The 21,808-nt window shown below is 37.8% G+C and overlaps 1 protein-coding gene across 1 annotated transcript in view; it reads left to right on the forward strand.

Moving 5' to 3' along the window:
• LOC117220096 (tyrosine-protein kinase Dnt) overlaps window positions 1–10,430 on the forward strand; it is a 182,432-nt gene extending 172,002 nt beyond the window's left edge. The window contains exons 6-9 of the mRNA XM_033469781.2: window positions 1,080–1,236; window positions 5,504–5,771; window positions 6,656–6,842; window positions 8,909–10,430. Coding sequence (XP_033325672.1) covers window positions 1,080–1,236; window positions 5,504–5,771; window positions 6,656–6,842; window positions 8,909–9,157 — 861 coding nt within the window. The 3' untranslated portion in view covers window positions 9,158–10,430. The remainder of the gene's footprint in view (window positions 1–1,079; window positions 1,237–5,503; window positions 5,772–6,655; window positions 6,843–8,908) is intronic.
• The last annotated feature ends 11,378 nt before the right edge of the window (window positions 10,431–21,808 follow it).

The raw sequence follows: 21,808 nt of genomic DNA on the forward strand, positions 1-21,808 counted from the left end.
AGAATTACCTTAATCCCTTGCCGAACTTTAAGGAGTCTGACCCGTGATTGAGATTTCCAATAACAACCTGTGATAAGTATGAATGTTATTCCATTCTTCAAGAGATATAAAAACCTTCGAATTTGTGGCAATTATCGGTGTCGAAGGTTTAAAAAAGTCCTGGCGAAACTGCAATTTTCGCCTGTTTAACTGTTTTCAGCTTATATAGCAAGGTCACCGATTTCGATGAAATTTCGAACTATCCAAAAATACCGGTATTTGCCGCACCAATTCGTTGGCAAATCCGTGGCCCTTACCTATTCAATCGTCCCTCGCTTTTGAATAGTCCATTGGACGGTGTCGATCCGCGTCCGTAGTTTCGGCAAATGACGCCAGCGCCTGGACTCCAGTCGGCTTTCTCCCTTGATCCCTTCGGTCGCGCCACTGTCATCGTGCCCTTTCCAAATCCAATACATCGTCCAGTAATTTGCGCCCACGCTAATACGTTCCCGGGGCTGGTTTCCGACGGTCTTCTGGCCTTTTTTTCCCCCTCGTCGTGACGCCGATGTGTGCCCACGGTCACAGGAACACGGCCGGGCACGTTGAGCCGGACCACGCACGCCTAAGCGCGTGCAAATGGAATGGGAGGGGCCGGAGGCAAAACTCCGGAAAATTGAAATTAATGAATAAACTGGTCACCCTTCCTCTCGCGTTCGGCACTCCGCAGCTTTCGGGCGTGCGAGAACCCTGCGCGCGGAACACCGTCGAGGAACAATGGGGAACGTGGCCGCGATAGGAACGACGATATAACGACGACACCGGAGCCGAGGGATTGTCCCTTCCGTCCTTCGCTCGTCCTTCGGAGACTTCGCGATCTTCTTCGCGTTCCGTTACAGGCGACAAATGCTTTTTTAATGAGTTCCTCCGGCGAGACGGCCAGCTCGCGAGCGAGCCATCGCGCCGAGATTTTGTACCGTGATGAATTATGCAGGCCGGACGCGACTATCGGGTGCTAGGGATACGGTCACGAATTGTTTAGGAATCTCTTTGCCGTGCGGCGGTTCTAACGTCCGCGGCACTTCCGCCTTGTTAATTTGCAGACGAACGATCCCTGCGAGAAGGCCAGGGCGCTGGCCGTGTCCAGGTCCGCCCTATACTGCCGCAACCTCGTACAGGAGGGCACCTTCGGACGCGTTTACAAGGGGACCATGGAGCTGGCTGGCCGTGAACGGGAGGTCATCATTAAAACTGTCACAGGTAAGGAACGCGTCTGATTAAACAATTATCTGTGTTCGACGAGTATACTCGTCGTGAAGAAGTGGCAGTATTTTGTGTCATGACGAGTATACTCGTCGTGCGTAAAAAGTAGTGACCATTGGCTATTTAAATTGTAATTTTAGTGAAAACAAAAACGTATTCTCAAATTTCAAGATGTTTAGAATATTTTTTGGGCGTAAAAAGTAGTGACCATCGGCTATTTAAATTGTAATTTTAATGAAAACAAAAACGTATTCTCAAATTTCAAGATGTTCAGAATATTTTTTGGGCAATCTTACACTAAGGTGTTTACATTATTATAAAAATAAAATTAGAAAGGAATCACGATATTGAGGTTCCTTGCTTTGCTGAATACCGCTCTACAGCAGCAATTTTTAACTTTTATAATGTTTTATAATGTTTTCTATAATCTTTTATAATGATTCGAATTATATACAAATTATTTTGCCAGCCGATTTCGGTTATAGTAAAATATTTTTTTTATGAGAATTTTCAATCTTAATATACTGTCGCAAACCCGTTTTGTTAAATGACGTCATATAACTGTCTGGGTTTATTATAAAGAATTTTTCTTTAATATTCTGAGGAAATAGAATCCTATTCTTCTTTCAATCTTGTTTGCAATTCATTTTTTAAACTTATTATTATTTTAAGCTTTTCTAATTCTATGGTCCAATTCATCCCATAGATTTTCTATGGAATCTAAATCTGGAGATTGTAGGGGTAGATGTAAAGCTTGTGGGCAATTATATAACAAATATTCCTGTACTATTTGGCGCTTATGTTTGGAATCATTGTTTGGCAAAATTTAAGAGTACTTCGGATTCCTATATTGTTTGCAATAGATTGTTTAACCTATTGAAATAGTTAGTTACATTATTGTAGGTTAGTCATAACTGTTGAAATAAATAATTATACTATAAGAAAATTTACAAAAGAATCTTATTGTAGTGCTCTCAAATTAATTTAGAGATCCATCAAGAAAATGGAAAATTAATTAGTGGAACATAGAATCTTTGGGAATTCTTAAAATGGGTCTCACATTAGGTACTAATTTTGTTCAATTAAAGTAAATTCCATTGAAAAGAGACATTGTACCGTTTAGACAATGTTTGAACAAACATGTAAATAATAAGGCACAGGAATAACTTAACATAATTTCAAATTTGAAATTCATATTTTTCATCTGTATTCGCGTAATTTACGTTTTCGTTTTAGTATGAAGCAACTAAATTTTATACATTTATATTTTCTAATAGATCGCGGAAGACAGAGATTTTAACAAAACAGATCTTAATCTTCAGACCCATATGTGCATACAATTTGAAATCCAGTTTTACCACGACATTTTAACTGAAATAACGGTTCTTGATAAAGTAGAGAATCTTATACCAACTGTTGATGTTCTAAACGCTGACCTAAACCATGAACGATCTGTAAGATCGATGTGTAGATTTACACAGATTTAGGATCTGTACAGCCATTGCATCTTATGGGCTTTTCTATCTCAGCGACTCTGGAGCCCCTTTACCATTTCGTGTCGCGCTCAGGGTTACCGATAGTTCACGAAAAGTAGGCACGTTAGCATGAAGCGAATATCCTGTATATTTCATTTCTACTACGAGTGCTGAATATTATTTGGAAGAAATAATATTATATATTATTATATAATATATTAAAGAAATATTAAAGAAATATAAATAATAAATATATTAATGAAATATAAATAATAAATATATATTAAAGAAATACGATATAAAGTGTAATTATTTTTATGGCCGATTGAATAATTATTTCTACTAATTACGTAATTAGTGATGGTATACATATAGCAATAGTTTTATACATATTATCTTGTAGATAGTTCGTTTCGAAATGCAAATAATGCAAATAATGCAAAAATCGCGATGGGCATATCAGTGCTGTTCGTTGGGACGTCCATTGCTGCAGCTGCAACACGAACGTCTGAAATGTCGGAAGGCAAACTATTGCAACGCGAATGTTTCATCGCGACGCTGATACAATGAACAGAAATGCAAACGATTACTTTAATTTCTAGAAGCAACGACTTTGAAAAATCTAAAAAAAAACTGACAAGTCTAAGCACGATTAGTTCGCAACGCTGTATTCGAAGCAACTGTACTCGACAATTTAAAGAAGAATCGCGACTATTCGCAACGCTAACTTCGATTTCTGTTGAAAATTATCTAAAGCAACGCGTGATCATTTTGCTACGCACGATTATTTCGCAACGTTATTTGCAAATCGCGGACGTGTCCATCTGCACTGATCGTTGGGGCGCCGAGGCATGCTTGTAAGCAACACTACTGCTACAACTACTATAGGGGTTGGCAACTAAGTAATTGCCGATTTCAGTTAATCAGGTTGCGCATTTTATGCATGTATAGCAAAAAGATAATAAAAGGTAAAAGAAGAAATACATTTTCATTGAACATCTGTTCCTTTTGATTAATACAAATCATTTTTACTTTGCATAAAGTACGCAATATAATCTGAATGTCATGTACATAATACGAATATAATATAAAGTCCTAAAAATAGTATAAAATGTGAATATATCTTCGATATTATATTGGGTTGGCAACTAAGTAACTGCCGATTTCAGTTATAGATGTCTCTCACTCCCATTTTCATGATCTCCGTAAATGTTATATTATAAAATTATTATTATTATTATGTTATTTTTTATTATCCGTGAATGTTAGCAACTGGACAAATTGAATGCAGCGGTCAAGGAAAAGCGACCAGAATTGGTCGATCGTAAAGGTGTCATTTTCCAGCAGGACAATGCTAGGCCGCACACGTCTTTGTCCACTCGGCAAAAATTGATGGATATTGCTTGGGAATTGATGTTACATCCACCATATAGCCCTGATCTCGCGCCATCGGATCACCACTTATTTCGATTCCTGGACAACTCCCTTCGTGGTAAAACTTTTAACGACGATGACGCTGTAAAATCTCACTTAACTCAGTTTTTGGCCGAAAAGGATCGGACTTTCTACGAGCGTGGAATTTTCAAGTTGTCAGAGAGATGGCAAAGGTCATCGAACAAAATGGAAAATACATTACAGATTAAACTTTATTCCAAGTAAAAAAAAATTGTTTATTTCATTGAACAAATCGGCAATTACTTAGTTGCCAATCCAATATTTCTACAAACGAGTACAGTGACAAAGTGGGGTAACGACGATAAATTTGCCTTTGTCGACAGTTCGTCGCGACAGCCTCTCCTTTTTTTTCGACGATTCGCCTGCTAAACCTAGAACCCTACACGTGCTCCGCAGCTAGTAGAAGATCAACGAATTCCGAGACAAAGTAACAAAGTCTCGGATAAAGTCGATAATCCTGCTGATGCAATGGAGCCGATATCGTAAGCCCTAATTCCCGCGCGTTCGTGTTCGCGACCGCGGAAGCTAAGAGAATTCTCAAAGGATCTACTCCGAGCCGTTATCGAACGTCATGCACCGTTCGAATAGACTTCCAATCAAATCCTGCGAGCTCTAGCGGTGGCTGACTATCGTATGATTCACGGCCTACCCGTAAAGAGAACGATAACACTGTCCGACATGATTTTTGAGTTCCTATAGCCACTATGAAATCCTTGTAAAGCTTCACTCCCTGACCAAGAATCCGAAAACCGAATTGCTCCATCACCCTGAAATAATTCGAGTGGTTCAGGCCAGTTAGAACACTATTTTTATCATACAATATATATTTTGTATTATACAATTTACCGAATTAATTTTGTGGTGACTATAGCAAAAGTCGTGAAGCGATTACATAGAAAGCATAGAACATAGAAGATCATTTTCATTAAAAATGATTAAACGATGTCACAAGCTCTTTGCAAACGATAGTGTTGAATAGAAATGATTAAAAGGTGTCTCTCGACACCTTCGGTAGAAATAGTGTTAAAAAACGTTATACCGTTTTAGCAAATGTTGGCTGAGTTTTGCTCCTCGCTGTATATGTAGCTCGTTTGTTTCGCTTTCCACGTGTAGGGAGTGTAATTAAGAGAATTACTTCATTTCCACGAAATACGAGAGGGGGTACTGTGCAAAGCAAAGTAAAGCGCATCAACCAGTAGAAATAAAGATCGCCAAGGGTTCGATACCTGTTCGGCAACTTCAAACATTTCGTAGCCAGCCTTGAGTTTCAAAGCGTGATGCGCTACGAGAAATCGGTGTCACGTCGAACTAATGCGAAAACTTTGAAATTTTAGAAGTGGCGTCCGCTTATCAAGCGTCTTTGCTGGTGGTGGAGGGCTCCCAGTTGGCTGGATTAATGCATTCAAACATAGCGTCGCTGGCTGCAGCCTGCTTGGACAGTTCTTGCCCGTTGCTGGCGTACACCAGCACGGCAGGAGAGCTGAATTTAAAGTTATACCTTACCGACGGGAATCATCATCCTGTGACCAGGGACCTCGTGCACGTTGGCACTCAGGTTGCCAGGGCAGGGGCGTTCATGCACGGCCGAGGACTCTTACACAGGTAATTGTCTTCGTCGCTTAATGCTGTGCTTTTAACCCTTGGGAAATGTAAAGAGTTTCGCCGACTCGGTTAGAAACTACCAAAAATTATGCATCTGGAGTGCTTCGGGCATTTTTTAATATTACGTTTATAAATGCAAGAAAAGTGGAAGTTAGTCTCAGGACTTACTAAATTAGACCTCCTGGTGTTAAGCGCAGCCCCCTTTTCGTGAAAATATTGCATTAGCGTACACAGATTCATAAATAGACTGCTAATCTTCGTGCAAAATAAGAGATGTCTAAGTTATCTGTGCGAAAGATAAATTATATGAAAATGTTCATTCGCTTTTACTAATTGTAATAAGATGCAAAACGTGTCACGATATTCTTAAACTCTTGTAACGTCCTTCCAACCATAAATGTGTAAAATCAGCAATCTGCAATATACAAATAGTCATAGGTAACATATATGTATAACTATCCAGAAGTGACATTTCCAGATGAACAATGATTGTTTTTCAGTAATTTTAAGCGATAATTAAGTCGATAGTAAACGTTGATTTTTTTCTGAAGATTCCCTGTAAAAACGTTCTTATTTCTCTTCATTAAAATGAACCTTGAATTTTATATTACGATAGAGATATATCATTACATATTAATATATTACAGGTTAAAAACAAAATAGATGCATTTTAATAAACTTCCTTTTTACTATACATATAATTCTAATATTTTTTATGACCCTAAAGACTCCGATGAGGTACTGTTAAGAACGTGAATACAACGAAGCCGTCTTTTTCCTGAGCATCGAATTTTTGTAGAATATTTTTATACAATACTTTTGTACTGCATCTGCGCTGACCTTGCTCTGAGAAATATCAGAATCTAACCAAACGATTGTTTTAGGGATATCGCCGCCCGAAATTGTCTGATCGAGCCGAGCAGTCTTCGAGTGCGGCTAGCTGACACTGCTCTGGCGCGAGATCTCTTTCCTCAGGATTACCATTGTCTTGGCGATAATGAGAACAGACCCATTCGCTGGATGGCCTTGGAAACACTCCAGCACAATCAATACAGCACGGCTACGGACGTGGTATGCTCATAATTTGTATCGGATGCCAATAAAACGTTGACGCCTCGGCGTCTGCCGGAGACAACGAGCGATCGGCTTCCAATAAAATTCAGGAGTAAACGAGGATTCCGGTGTACATGGTTCTACGTACGTTCCCAACCTATCGAACTTTATTGCACCGTGTTGCGATTTTATGCGCTTTGTCGCGCCGTAACTTAACGCATCGCCTCGTTGCGCTCCGGCATCCTACTATCTCAAGGTTTTCGACAATAGCGAAACGGGGCGCTAACTACATTTTGACAGAAATATCGAGGATTGGTGGAACACAGGATGGTAGAAACATAGAGATCTGATCGATCTGTGGCAGCGATTCCGAACATTTATGGGAACCTGTTCGCGCGACGTCCACTTCGCCACATTCACAATCGGAAAGATTGTAATTGGACTTCGGATTTCTGTTTGGAATGCAAAACAGTGAACGGATTGAAAGGCTTTCAGGATATTGTTGCATTATTTTCAATCTATTACACTAATTTAGAAGAGAAACAAATTTATGTTTTACTTAATTTAATGCAATTCAGGTAGATAATTTTTATTTTGCAAAAATGTCCACGGTCTATTTGAAATAGATCTACAGGAAATGTCTATCCAATTTGAAGAACCGTTTTCAACAAAAATTACATTTCTCATTTTGCTACACTTATGCGGGATATACAGGCTGTCCCAAAATTATGTTTCTTCCGCGAAATGAGGAATGCCTGAGGTCATTCTAAGTAACTTTTTTCTTAGCACTAAATGCAATCGCTTTGTTTACGAGTTATTATCGAAAAACACTGACCAATCAGAGATCGCGTACGGTTGACGCCCCGCCGTCGCGACCATTGCCGCTGCGTCGGCCGCACACGCTTTCCGATTGGTCCATGTTTTTCGTTAATAAATCACAAACAAAGCCGCGGATTGCATTTTTGCTAAAGGAAAAGTTACTTCAAATGACCTCAGGAATTCCTCATTTCCCGGAAGTACCATAATTTTGAGATACCCTATAAAATAGCAACTTGCCTGATGAAAAGTATATAATGACGTCATGATTAGACGGCGGATCGATATGCAAAGTCGCATTTTCACACGTCGTTTGACAAAAATGATAATTAATGGAAGACTTCCTTCCATTGGAAGAGAATATTCAACTGAAATATTATTCATTGTAAAAATAAAATAGAAATAAAATTGGATCTTGTCAATCTATACATTCTGTTGCAATTTAAGAATTTGCACATACCGTGAATAAATAATGATCCAGTCATAAATGACATACGCATCGATAGAACGGCAAAAACCTCCATTTTCGTCAAAATTTAACCTTTTAGGCACGACGCGCCACTATAGTGGCTTCCGCGGATGTCATCTCTCTGAACGACGCGCCATTATAGTGGCTTTCGCGGATGTCATCTCTCTGGACGACGCGCCACTATAGTGGCTTACTCTAGTAGCTCAATCGGTCATCGTTTGAATCAAATAATCGTCTTCGTATGCATTGTTTCACACTTCTTTTGTCTTCGCATCGATTTACAACAGTCTACAGGGTGCCCCAAAAATGTCTCGCAATCCGGAAATGGCGGGTTCCGCGAATCATTCGAAGCAACTTCTTCCTTTACAAAAATGTTCTCCGAGGCACCGTTAACGAGTTATTAACGAAAAACAGTGACCAATAAGAATCGAGTACGGCTGACGCGAGGCGGCCCAGCCAGCCAGCGCGCGAAGCCCAGTTCCGCTCATTGGCTCGATCGCCTCGCGCCAGCCGAGCTCGCCTCTCATTGGTCACTGTTTTTCGTTAATAACTCGTTAACGGTGCCCCGGAGAAAATTTTTGTAAAGGAAAAAGTTGCTTCAAATGGCCCGAGGAATCCGCCACTTTCGGATTGCGAGACATTTTTGAGACACCCTGTATATACAGACAGAATATACAGTATCAGACTCTGAACAGTACATATCAGACTCTGTCGTCCAGAGAAATAGCCTCGCGCAGAATTCAGCCGTACCTAAACGGTTAACCGTGCACCACTATGATGAATCTTATTTCTGTTACAGTGGTCGTTCGGAGTGTTTCTGTGGGAGCTAGCAACTCTGGGCCAGCAGCCGTACGTCGAAGTGGACCCATTCGAGATGATGGCGTGTCTTCGGGACGGCTATCGATTGGCTCAACCTAGGCCGTGTCCGGACGAGCTTTTCGCCCTGATGGCGGTCTGCTGGCTAGGCCTGTCCAGGGACCGGCCGACGATGCCTCAACTGCTCGCCTATTTGCAAGATTTCCACGACGCTCTCGGCGGTTTCATCTAAACCATCCGACCAACCGTCCGGCCATTATCGGAACAGCTGTGCTCAGCTCGGACACGAGCGACATTCGCGAGACTTTCTCCGCCCGAACAATTTCGAGAAGTGAACAGATCTGCAGGCCCGAACCGATCGGGAAGAACAATGACTCTTTGTTAATGAGACGGCGAGAGGTGTATGCGACGAGGACGCGGACTGCGTCGGAAAGTACGCGGAAGCTCGCGACGATCGGCTCGTTCACGACTGAAACGAAAGTTCAAAGTGGAAAATCAAACCGTGCGCAATTAAAAATCTCTGCCCATCCGCGATTATCGATTGTAACCGGCGATACTACTCGACAACCCCCTCCCCTCCCCCCTGCCGGCATGTGTCGGACGTTTTCGCGTATTGTTTTAGGGATTCCGTTTCGAGGACACAGGAGAATCAAAACAGACGGGTCGACGTAGGTCCGTTGATTCGATCGATTTTTGGACTGTTGTTGCCACTGTGATCTGGATCGAAGAATTTACCGACACTTTTCGATACGAGTCTTCAACGTCATTCGGAATTCGCAGCGAACCGTGCTACAGAATAATACGGCTTCGATGCAGCGTGTAGCTTCTGCGTGTTATCTTTTCGAAATTCGTTCGATACTGTGGACTTAATTGGCTGAAACATATTTCGCATCTTGCAGAAATCTCTAGTGACGAGTTTCACTTCGTTCGATCAAAGAAATGTGAAATCGTGTTTATGATCGTTTCTCGGTGCATTTAGGTGTGCACTGTTATAATTGCTCGGATGAATTTTTGGCAAATATCAATGATATACTTACTTGAATTACTAATTCGTGATATTTCTCTATCTCTGAAATTCAATTAAATAATTGCAGTGATCTGCGTAAGATTGCAAAGATAGCCTCCTACAAAGATAGAATGTCGTATCCTTAAAGCAAACACATCCTGCTTAATTTAATTGCTACTTATTAACATAAAGGAAAAACATTAGACTGAGTCAACATAGTGTATGAAGAACAAGGAGCATAAAAACAATAAACAATGTTACTTTAAATTTGAACTGTTATTTTCAGAATAAGTTCTAATTTAAAGTTATTATGATTACTTTAAATTCAAACAGCTATTTTCGATACAAGTTTCAATTTAAAATACTTTTGTTATAATTTCGTCATATTACTTCATGTTTTCAGAATAAGTTCTAATTTAAAGTACTTCTAATTTAAAGTTGTTATGATTACTTTAAATTTAAACAGCTATTTTCGATATAAGTTTCAATTTAAAATACATTTGTTATAATTTCGTCATATTACTTCATATTACTTCATGTTTTCAGAATAAGTTCTAATTTAAAGTACTTCTAATTTAAAGTTGTTATGATTACTTTAAATTTAAACAGCTATTTTCGATACAAGTTTCAATTTAAAATACTTTTGTTATAATTTCGTCATATTACTTCATATTACTTCATGTTTTCAGAATATAAGTTCTAATTTAAAGTACTTCTAATTTAAAGTTGTTATGATTACTTTAAATTTAAACAGCTATTTTCGATACAAGTTTCAATTTAAAATACTCTTGTTATAATTTCGTCATATTACTTCATATTACTTCATGCTTTCAGAATAAGTTCTAATTTAAAGTTGTTATGATTACTTTAAATTCAAACAGCTATTTTCGATACAAGTTTCAATTTAAAATACATTTGTTATAATTTCGTCATATTACTTCATATTACCTCATGCTTTCAGGATAAGTTCTAATTTAAAGTACTGTTGTCATAATTGCAACTATTAGCCAATTTTACTGACTTCTTCAATCTTAAAGATACCAATTCGATGCGAGAGCGTTGATCTTTTAGGAAATGGTGATAAATGATTCGATCCCGATTACAGCGCGCAACCCGATCCCCAGCGAAACGATCGACGCGTATACATCCGTCCATAGCAGTTAGAATGAAGAATGCACTTGAAACGCGCAACGTTTTTTGTAGCGTGACAGATAGATGCGACGCAGTAGCTGAAACCGCGATGACGCCTGCATCTCCGCAACCGATGTTACAAGTGCAAGTCGCATCGTCGTTGCACAGGCGCCCCTTCGGACTTATTCTCTGCTCTATTCCCATTCTTTCTTCACGGTCTAGCGGGTTTTCAACAGTCTGGAAACCGAGTTTCGATGAATCACAGTGCTTCTCAACTGCGGTTCCGCATACCTATCGCGATCACTGCGTTTCGATAGTGTGCGAACCAGGGGCCCGAAGTCGCAGTTATTTAAAAAATTGTCGCGAAACGATCGGTAACAAAATTATGTTCATTATTCAATTTGAAGCTATTAATAGCTAAATGTAAGAGAAACTGTTCAACAAGACACACGATTAAAACTGTTCAATTTTATAAATATTGGTTGTAGCAGTTATGGTCCCTGGTGCGAACCCCGTATTTGGTTATTATGACGAAACCTGCATCTAGTTACTGTGCACAGTAATCGAAAACGAAATTTTCCAAATTTTCACCTGCGTCTGACACTGATACCGACACTATCGAATTCATCTTCGCTTCAACACGGTGACAGCTATATTCAATTGATTACTAAATATCAATTAACACTAAACCTACCGTTACAGGCTAAATTTTTTTTATTTAGGATTATGGAAGTTATATAGAGAGACATTTTTATGGAAAATGATTGACTAAACTTTTTATTCCAGCACATTTTGTAATAATTGAACGGTGGATTTTATACATCTACGATAAATAGAAATATGTTTAAACAATAGTGTCACCCGCGTATGACAGCCGATGTGTTGACGAGTATTGTGTTTCGCAATACGTTGCAACACTATAACGGAGAAAAGTTAAAAAATGAATATCACTGTTATCGAACAATTCTTAGAGACAGCTTTAAAACAGAGGAAATCTGGATTAATAAATAATTTGGCTCACGCCAACTTGGATGAATGAAATTTTATAGATGAATTCAAAATGAACTTTATCATTCTTGCCATTTGTAACTTAAAACAATAAAATCACATACTCTGGTGAAGTCAAAATCTGCTCGAATCTTAGAGTACAGAGACCGACGAATAAATTAATCTGCTTAATAATAAACTAAACACTAAGTTTTTCAACTATATGAAGGCATTTCCTTCACAGTCAACGCCTGAAGTCACGTATTATTTATATAATCATTTCAATTAATATTCAAATCAAAACTAGATTAATCATAAATCTTCCACAAAATCAAAACCGTTACCGATCAAAACTATGCCGGAATTTTGCAACAAATATGTATTTCGAGTAAATCGCATATATTTGTAAAGCATGGGCGATCAACTTATCGGATCAAGAAGATCGAAGTAATCTGGACAAATTAATTTTGAACGAATCGCCGAATGATTTCAGAGGACTTACATCGAACGAAGTATTTTGCTTTTAACTCGTGTTAAAAGCAGAATTACATAACTTCATACAAGGAATTTACCTTACCGGTGTTTCCGTTACATAAGAGAGGTTTATACATAGACCGTATGACTTAATCTCAAAATTTCCAAAGGAAATGAATCCGATGAAAATTGCCAACACTAGATGTCGATCGGCGCGCATAAAAATCCGTAGCATTCGGTGACAAAACAGTGCGATAACTATAACTTGATCACAGTAATGGACATTCCACCTTTTTCTATCATGCGTTACACGTCGTTGTCTTCGTAACATATCCGTGTTTTTTATCCACGAAACTTTCAAATTAATCATACAGCCAATATTTCTTGTGTAACCATGATATTAACTGTCCGCCGATTTCTACGTTAACGACAAATATACGGCGGAGTTTATAACAAGATAAGTTTATATGTGTATTCCCGGAAATGGTTCTTTTATGTAACGAAAGCAAAGAGCCAAAATAATTTTATACACGCCCTTGAAGTTCGAAAGTATGCAAAATCGAATCAAACCGATTAAGAGATTGCGTTTACAATAGAAGGATGATCCGATTTTGAACAAAATATTTGTGTAAAAGAAATGTTAAAAATTAGCATTTTTATTACGCCAGTTACACAACAAATTACTGTTCTCAAACAACAGAAGCTTCCTACGAAAATCAGATTTTTCAAAATGTTACAAAGTAATTTAATGTTCGTCGCAGCTAGTTAAAATGAAATTGCATAACTCCGAGGATTAACTTGCCTCGAATCAATTAACCGTCGCCTTGAAAGTCGGCTCGGCGATCTCAATTATTGATTAACAGGTGCGACCAGTTCTGCAGTTGCATATGAACAATCGGAGAAAAAAAAAACAGATCAGAATCAACGTTCGTAACCACGTCGAAATCTCATTACCGAGTTTAATCTTATCGTACTTACGAGAATAGCAACTTTGCATCGTTAACTGCACTGTGAAAGTCGAACGAAATGCCCATTACCGAAAAAGAGATAGGTAGTTTTAGCAATTTAGGGAAAAAAGGAACCGTTGCGTACATTCGTACATGCCTTGACCCGATTGATTGAGATATTCTTATAGCTCCGTTTTTGCACTTTAACAGACTTCGGGTGAATACGTTCACTCTTATTCTCGCAATGGTATCGATGCAGTAAGTTCACTTTCAGCAACTGTAGCAACGGCGCGTATGATTCATTTTTTTAAATTCTTCAAATCCATTAATGCAAGGTTCGAGACGGTGGTTCCACCTTTGTGAAAGATAATCTCAGGAAGATAAATTGACAAGTCGCGCGTCGCATTGGTAACACACGAGTGACGCTGATTTTGAACTAGATTTTGAAATTCATTTTTATTGCGATATACTCGAGCTGAATGTTACTAGGATCTCTAGAACATGAAAGAGTTAAAGTGATTTTTACTATGGTACATTTCAGCTTTCTAGTTTCGGTTTCATTAATTAAACGACTTTAACGTGTTAAGATTGCTTGCCGGTCAATGTGTTAATACTAGAACAACGGACCTTTTCGATAACACTGTAACTATATGCTTAAGATCATTTATCATTTTATTTATCAATTTCTTGTAGCAGTCTTTTCCAAGCACTCCTTAATGAAACGTGTGAAAAATGAAATTCATTGTATCATCTAGTAACGGTATTTGCACTCGGGGTCCATTTGGACCCCGTTGTCGGAGTGTTACTCGCCATCATTAAAAAAAACGTTTTATAAGAGATCATATCGAACGGCTATTTTCGCGGAATATGTTGAAACTGTTCATTTCTTTGGCAACAATTTTCTACCGACGATCGACGCGTCAGGTTGCACGAATTCTACAGAATGATAACATATAAAGCCCATGACATAAACTCCGCTTCTTCTATGCGCATGATTGCATATTGGCCCAGACGATCAAAAAAGACCGACGTTGGTGCTAATCATCTCCTAGCAGTCATAGCACAATTTCGTCCTCTATAACTTTTCACTTTTCTTATTTTCATTAAATCTCTGTACGATGAAATGAATCTGTTAGACAATTTAATAATCGTACTGCAACATGTTTCTTGTAAGATCGTTTAAAGAAATCAGTATCGAATGATTAGCACCAACACTACTGCCAATGCTATTTTAGGACTACAACGGTTAGACTGCGGGTTTTATGCATTTACCGCGAAAACGAATGACTGAATCGAATACAAAACATCGGCTTAAGAATGCATTGTACCATTTTCGACTGATTGAGATATTGTTAAACGAAGAAGTGCATTTTCATCGAGCTTTTTTGTCTCTTACAATGGTCTTCGAAAATCAATGTTTCATACGAAGATCCGTGGTCCGACGATTACATACAACGACACAGAAACGGAGTGAAACACTGTAAACATAATCAGCGTCAAAAACGATTGTACATAGTATTCATGTAACATTTATGACTTGAGTCGCTAAATAATGTAATCGTTGTAAATATTCGATTCATAAGAAAGTCAGGATCTAGACAATTATTGAGGATGAATTTCAAATGGTATTGCAAATGTTCGAAATAAAGTGCTGCCTCTGTTTAATTCGCACACATTATATGTAGATACGTACTCTCTTGAACTTAACACAGTATTATTCAGAGGTAATGGTTCAACGTGTACTACAACAATGAACATGTGATATCTCTTTGTGAATTAGAGCTCAATGTTCGACGAATTAGTATGCCCATTCTGTCCATATTCTGTGTAATTATAAAATTATGAAATTCGTACATTTTTCGTAACTTCGTATAAATGTCTATACGAAAATGAAGTTATGTAGATAAATTAAAAAAGAAATGATATAATTACTATATATTATGTTTTCACTTGTGTTTGCATCAGAATATTGTTATTATCGTTATTTAATTTGCACCGTTGAAAGATAGTTACGAATGAATACACAGAGAAACTTTTCCTAGACAGTGGACGCCACTAACAATGGCATTAAATAAACAAACTGAAAATAAAATTTCCTTCAACTATGTTTATTATTACAAAAACACAAATATTGAAGGTTTATTTGCTAGCACTTGACAGAGTGTGAAAAAATGTCATCACACTGCCGGGAAATGTATACTAATTTGTCGTTCATTGTACCACTTACCTTGTAAATTCATTTCACCGAGCTCTAGCCGTTAACTGTATAAAATTAATCGCAGAGCCTCGTCTAATTAAATTCAATCATTCCGTGTTCTACACATGAATCTTTTTCTCACGCTGTACGCTACGCATAACCGCGAGGCGCTTTTCAAACTGACAATTATTTTTGATAGATTTATAAAAGCGCGTCACCATCGAAGCCAACTCTTTCGTAAGATTCCGTCGCGCGTGCGAGAAGTTCGTTTCGCATCGGCGTGTAAAAAAAAATAAAAATCGAAGCACTGGATTTGTATAGAACCGAGCGAATTCGGACAGAGTATTCGCATCCGAGAATTCTGTATTTTTTGAACAACAGGACGATAGTCGTCGAATCACTCGCAGCGGCGATGATCGCTGGGAAGGCGGAAAATCCACGAAAATGCGCGAGATGACGCAACGCGGACGTATAATGTACTCGATGTGTAAATGTCGCATGTTCCTGACTACGACCATTAAACTTTATCGCACTCTCTCTTTTTCTCCCCTTTCCTCGCTCCCTTTTACGGCTACGGTGCTGCACGGTTAAATTTACAGCGATTCGGGTGCCGGCTAAAAAATAGAATTGTAACAATGAAATTTTCATTTTCAGTAATAGTCAACTCACATTTATAATTCCGGCACCAATGGATAGCTTAGATTTTTCCGATTAAAATGAGTCCAAACACGACTTGAATCGGATGAATTTAATCTATTCTCGGACTAATTAATAAGCAGTCTACAGGGTGACTCGTGTAACTAGCATATCTCAAGTAACTTTTCAATTATGATTTCTATGCAAAATTGTTAAACACGTGGTTTAAATGGTGAGTAGACATTCTTGTGTCTAGAGAATCATCTAATTCAAAGTTACCGAAGTTATGCAAGTTACGTGACTCACCCTGTATAGGCTTTTGGATATAAGTAGTCCGATTTGCGTCATGTTTGGACTCATTTTAATCGGCAGAATCTCAGCTATCCATTGATGGTACAATCATAAATGTAAGACGAAAATGACTGAAAATCAAATTTTCCTTCTTGTATTAATTCTGCAGTCGTTCTCTATCCTTGTGTACTAAGATAACGCCACGCCGAACTATAAATTTCAGCCTACTGATTTCGTGTAAATTTAACCGTGCACCACTGCGTGGTTCGGCGTTGTAAGACGAAGTCGAAGTAAACCGCGAAGTCGACGATCTCGCTTCGCTAACTACTGCCACAAGCAAGTCTTCTCCCACTACTAATCATTCGTATCGCTATTTAAGCTAACTATCGCTATTTATTATGTCGCGACTACGTCCCGAATGGAGAAAATAATAAAAATGGAAAAAAAGATTAACGATCCCCTTGTTTCACGAAATCGTCGTTTTCTACTAATGGTAATACTATGGTCTACTAATGGTCCCAGTATTCGTTGTTCATTGGATGTCTTTTTCTATGATATTTATTAATGGAGGAACAGGGTAGGCTAGCACTGCACACGTTTTTCGCTATCGCTGTACGATGGAAGATGCCTCACATTTCCCGAGACACGTACACCCCCTCGACCCCTTCTTTTTCGTTCGTTCGACGAAGGTCCCCGCACGAAAATATCGAAGGGGGAGGACCCGACGTGCCCTCCCTCCGAGTCGGGCAACCCCCGAAAACGCAATCGAAAACCTCACGTCGCGAGAGAGTTCCGATCACTGTAAATACTTCAAGCGAATAATAGTGGTGCGCCGAGTCAGTTGGTTTGTGCAGATTCTATTATTTCCTACGACGATTTACGGCATTATTTTTCAACGGAAAGTGAAATATACGTGTTAAAAAAAGAAGATGACTTTGCCTCTTTCTCTGAATCCCTTATCGTCTTCGCTATCGCTCTTTATGTTTTAACCCTTTCGATGTTCACTCCGTATGTGGTAAGAGTAAGTGAGCACGTATGTTCAATTCGTAATGTTTATGGAAAATTTGGTCTACTATGAGTTTTCTATGACCTATAATTAGTGGACTGCGGATGTTTATGCAAATGTTTATGTTTCTTTCTTGTATATATTGCATATACTTATCCTATTTCTGCATATCTCGTATACAGGGTGTCTCGTAATTATGTTAACGAACGGAATCGGGTGATACCTGAAATCATTTGAGGTAACTTCTTCCTTGGCGAAAATGCAATCCGCGACTTTGTTTACGAGTTATTAACGAAAAACGGTGACCAATGAAAAGCGAGAACAAGCCAATAATTCGTTAATAAATTGTAAACAAAGCCGCGGATTGCATTTTCGCTAAAGAAAAGGTTAGTTGAAATGACCTCAGGAATCACTCCTTTTCGGGTGTTAACATAATTCTGAGACACTCTGTATATTTGATTGACAGTACATTTATGACGAAAGCGTGATAGTGCAATTTAAAACGGTGAAAGAGTTGTGATGATTGAAAAATATGATTACACTAGTTTCAAGTAATGAAAATTATGAAAGTGAGAATGAAATATCTAACTGGCTCCAATCTCTTGCAATTGAAGCAAGAAATTTGTATTTTGCACAAAGATCAGCAGTAACGAACAGTATTTCTTTCTCTCTTTAACAATTTCCGGTGAATTAAAAATAATACAGAAACATTCTTAAATTGTCTCAATTTGCCTGCTGTTTGAAATTTTACCTACTCGTTTCTGTCGCAAATGATAGTCATTTTTGACACAAACCCAGCCTATTTATAATGTATAAATACAATACAAGTTCAAGTAACATGATATTAATAACATTAATAAGTAGATTTTGCCAGATCGGCAAAGGTTCACGGTATAAATAATAATATTTTCTTAATAATATTGAATACGAAAATGAAAACAATTTCAATCGCCTCTTACATCTCATTCCCCATTCGATCATTCAATACGTCGATTCATACTTCTCTCACATCATTCGATTATTCAATGATACTATAATTATACCATCTTAATAAGAAATAACTGACACACTTTAACTAATAAAAAATAATCTCACACTCGCAGACTTTAGGTAATAAAACATAATTCATACTTAAATGCTTTAACCAATAAAAACTAATCTCATGGTCACACAGGTGGTGCATGATCTGTAACCGTGACTGATTGAGAGACTGTCGATAGTTATCAACCGGCGCTTCGTAGCTGTTGAACGGTGGTCTGTATGAGGCGCAGTACATCGTGCACTTCTCCTTGTCACGGCAGAAAGGTGCGACAAAAGGTGTTGCATTAACATTTAATGTGGTTAATTCGTCGTTTTGGTATTCTGTCTCGAAGAATATTATTAGAAGTTTAATATAATATTATATTAAATTATTAATCATATTTAATATGATATTAATATAATAATATTATTAGAATTAGAATTTAGAATATTATTAGAATATTATTATATTATACGATCGAGTTAATATAATATTATATTAAATTATTAATCATATTTAATATGATATTAATATAATAATATTATTAGAATTAGAATTTAGAATATTATTAGAATATTATTATATTATACGATCGAGTTAATATAATATTATATTAAATTATTAATCATATTTAATATAATATCAATATAATAATATTATTAGAATTAGAATTTAGAATATTATTAGAATATTATTATATTATACGATCGAGTTTGTATTGCTCAACACTTATAGCATTACAAGACAAGGGACATTACAAGACTGCTGATAAAAGAGATCTAAAAACAATTAAAAACTATTGAAAACAATTTTATACTTTGGTTTCGTCTCATTTAATAAGCTACAGCCTTATATAATAATACAATATATCATTTAATATACCTTATTTTGCTCCATACGTCGCAGTGTAAAAAATAATGTAAAAGCCGTGTTTGCATTGTTAACAGAAACTGTACGGTTTCCAATGACGCAAAGAAGAATATCGGGACTCACATGGGAGCCTAAAATTTCATTCCTGACAACTCTACGAATGGAAAATATTGCGACAAATTATAGGGCATCTTTCAATTTGAATAATTCTAAGTAAACAAACAATAAAAAAGTGAAAATTGCAGAAAACTATAGTGTATACCTGTCTACAAATTGCCTATAAAGAAACAATAAAACAACGTCTGCATCACATGTAAACAATCTCAACGATCAAGTGATAATTCAGAAACGAGCGAAGAGAAAACAAGTGCTATGCAAGCATAAATAAAAGAAATTAATACTGGTACATTGTCGTTCGTACATTGCAATAGTTCGGACAACGAACATTCTTCATCTCGCGCGATGTTCGAAAAGTCGTATTCTGGCCAGTTTTTTGGGCCTAATACTGTGTACCGCGCGTCGTGCCCAACGCCGGCGATTGCATAAGGCGGCCCTGGCGTAGATCCTCGGTTTGGATCAGTGTTCTCCAAAGAGCGTAAAGGTTTCATACGCGGGCACGGGCAACACGCTGGTAGGAGACCCTTTCTAAAATCGCGGGAGTTGGCCGGAAGTGGCGCGAGGGCCCCCAGAAAGAGGGACAAAGAGCGCCGGTGTTGGCGGCAGCCGCAGCGGCAGCGGGCGCGGGGGACGACGAACGGAACGAGGGAATACGAATGAGAAAAAGGAGGGCCCGGCAAAATGGAGGGGTACGCACTATTTCCTAATCCAAGCGAGAGAGAAGCGAGAGAGTCGACCAGCCGACCAACGAAAATGAAAGTGACGGAGAAAGTTGGGGCATTGTTACGAAGCGTAAAGCCCGGCGTGCGACGATGTTATACCTCGGCTCTCTGGAATCGTTGAATTTCGATTAGCGTGGGCATACACGCGCACGCACACGCCGACCAACCGTGAACCACATACAGGGCGCTATTTAACGCTTTTAGCGCCGCGTCTATGGTAAAAGTGTGTACCTATTATGAAGCGCCGCTCGCGATTCTGTGACCCCTTTGTGATACAGCAGCACACAATTAATACAATAAAAATAGGATAGAACACATGAAAGTCGACTTCAAAGTGTTAACCATATTTGCGAGCATTTTTAGTTATAAATTCACTCACGCAAATACCGTTAAGTAACAGTCAGATGTAAAAAGAAATGTTTATTCGAATACGAATTTCTAAGCAAGTGTACGTATACTATTCCCTGTTGCGTATTTCAATGCTTTCATTGTTCCGACTTTTGGTACAATTGGAATCCATCATATTCAATGTCCCTATTTTAAAGCGGGCATTGCAAATGGACGTTCCAAATTGGGTACAAGCTCATGATAGGTACAAGCTCGTATTTTATTATTTTGTTCGTGCCATTTTTCTTAAGTAGATATTTATATAAATATTAAATAAATATTTTAAGATCCATCGCGTTACCTAGATATATCAATATATCAAACAGCAATGTAAATATTCAAGAATAATAGTTTTAAGCTGTAATACAATCGATGATAATCTTATACCCCCGAAAAGCGTTCCATAATAGGTACGTTTACTTGATCAGAAATGGGAATTATTTGAACAGTCCACAATGGTCTGAAAAGCAGTATCTTCTGACCAAAATTCAAATTTTTGTTCCCATGTATTGAAAATCCCGTGCTACGAATTTGCTTAGGGTCTATGAAATGCAAGATCATGCATCTCGATTTTTCTCAATTTCTGTTTTATTAACACTTAGCATTCGATTTTCTCGGGTCATCTACAAAAAAGTGGTACATTTTTTTGCGAAGTATTATAGTAATACTTCGATATGTTAATTATAACTTGTTAGAATTATTTGAGAGAGAAAAATGCACTTAATCATTTATCAAAATTGCACTTGGCTTCTATATCTTACAATGGACCACTTTTATTTTGCATAAAGATCTGCAGACTAATAATAATACAATTCACAACAAGTGAAACCGTCAAAATGACGAATTCCAAATTCTTTATTTTATAGTTATTAAGATTGTAAAGGTGCTTCTATGAAAACTATCTCGATAAATATCTGAATTAGAAAACGGAGTAAGAATTATATTAATAGATCAACTGAAAGGAATTTCACACTTTAATATGCAAAATTAGCTGCACACGCAATAAAATTACAAAAACATTAGTCACAACGTGAGTCACAAATCATTTCCGTTTCAGGGAGGAAGTTGTAACGCGGTAGTTTGTCGCATTA

This window comes from Megalopta genalis, chromosome 10, assembly GCF_051020955.1.
Source record: "Megalopta genalis isolate 19385.01 chromosome 10, iyMegGena1_principal, whole genome shotgun sequence".
NCBI classification, from domain to species: Eukaryota; Metazoa; Arthropoda; class Insecta; order Hymenoptera; family Halictidae; genus Megalopta; species Megalopta genalis.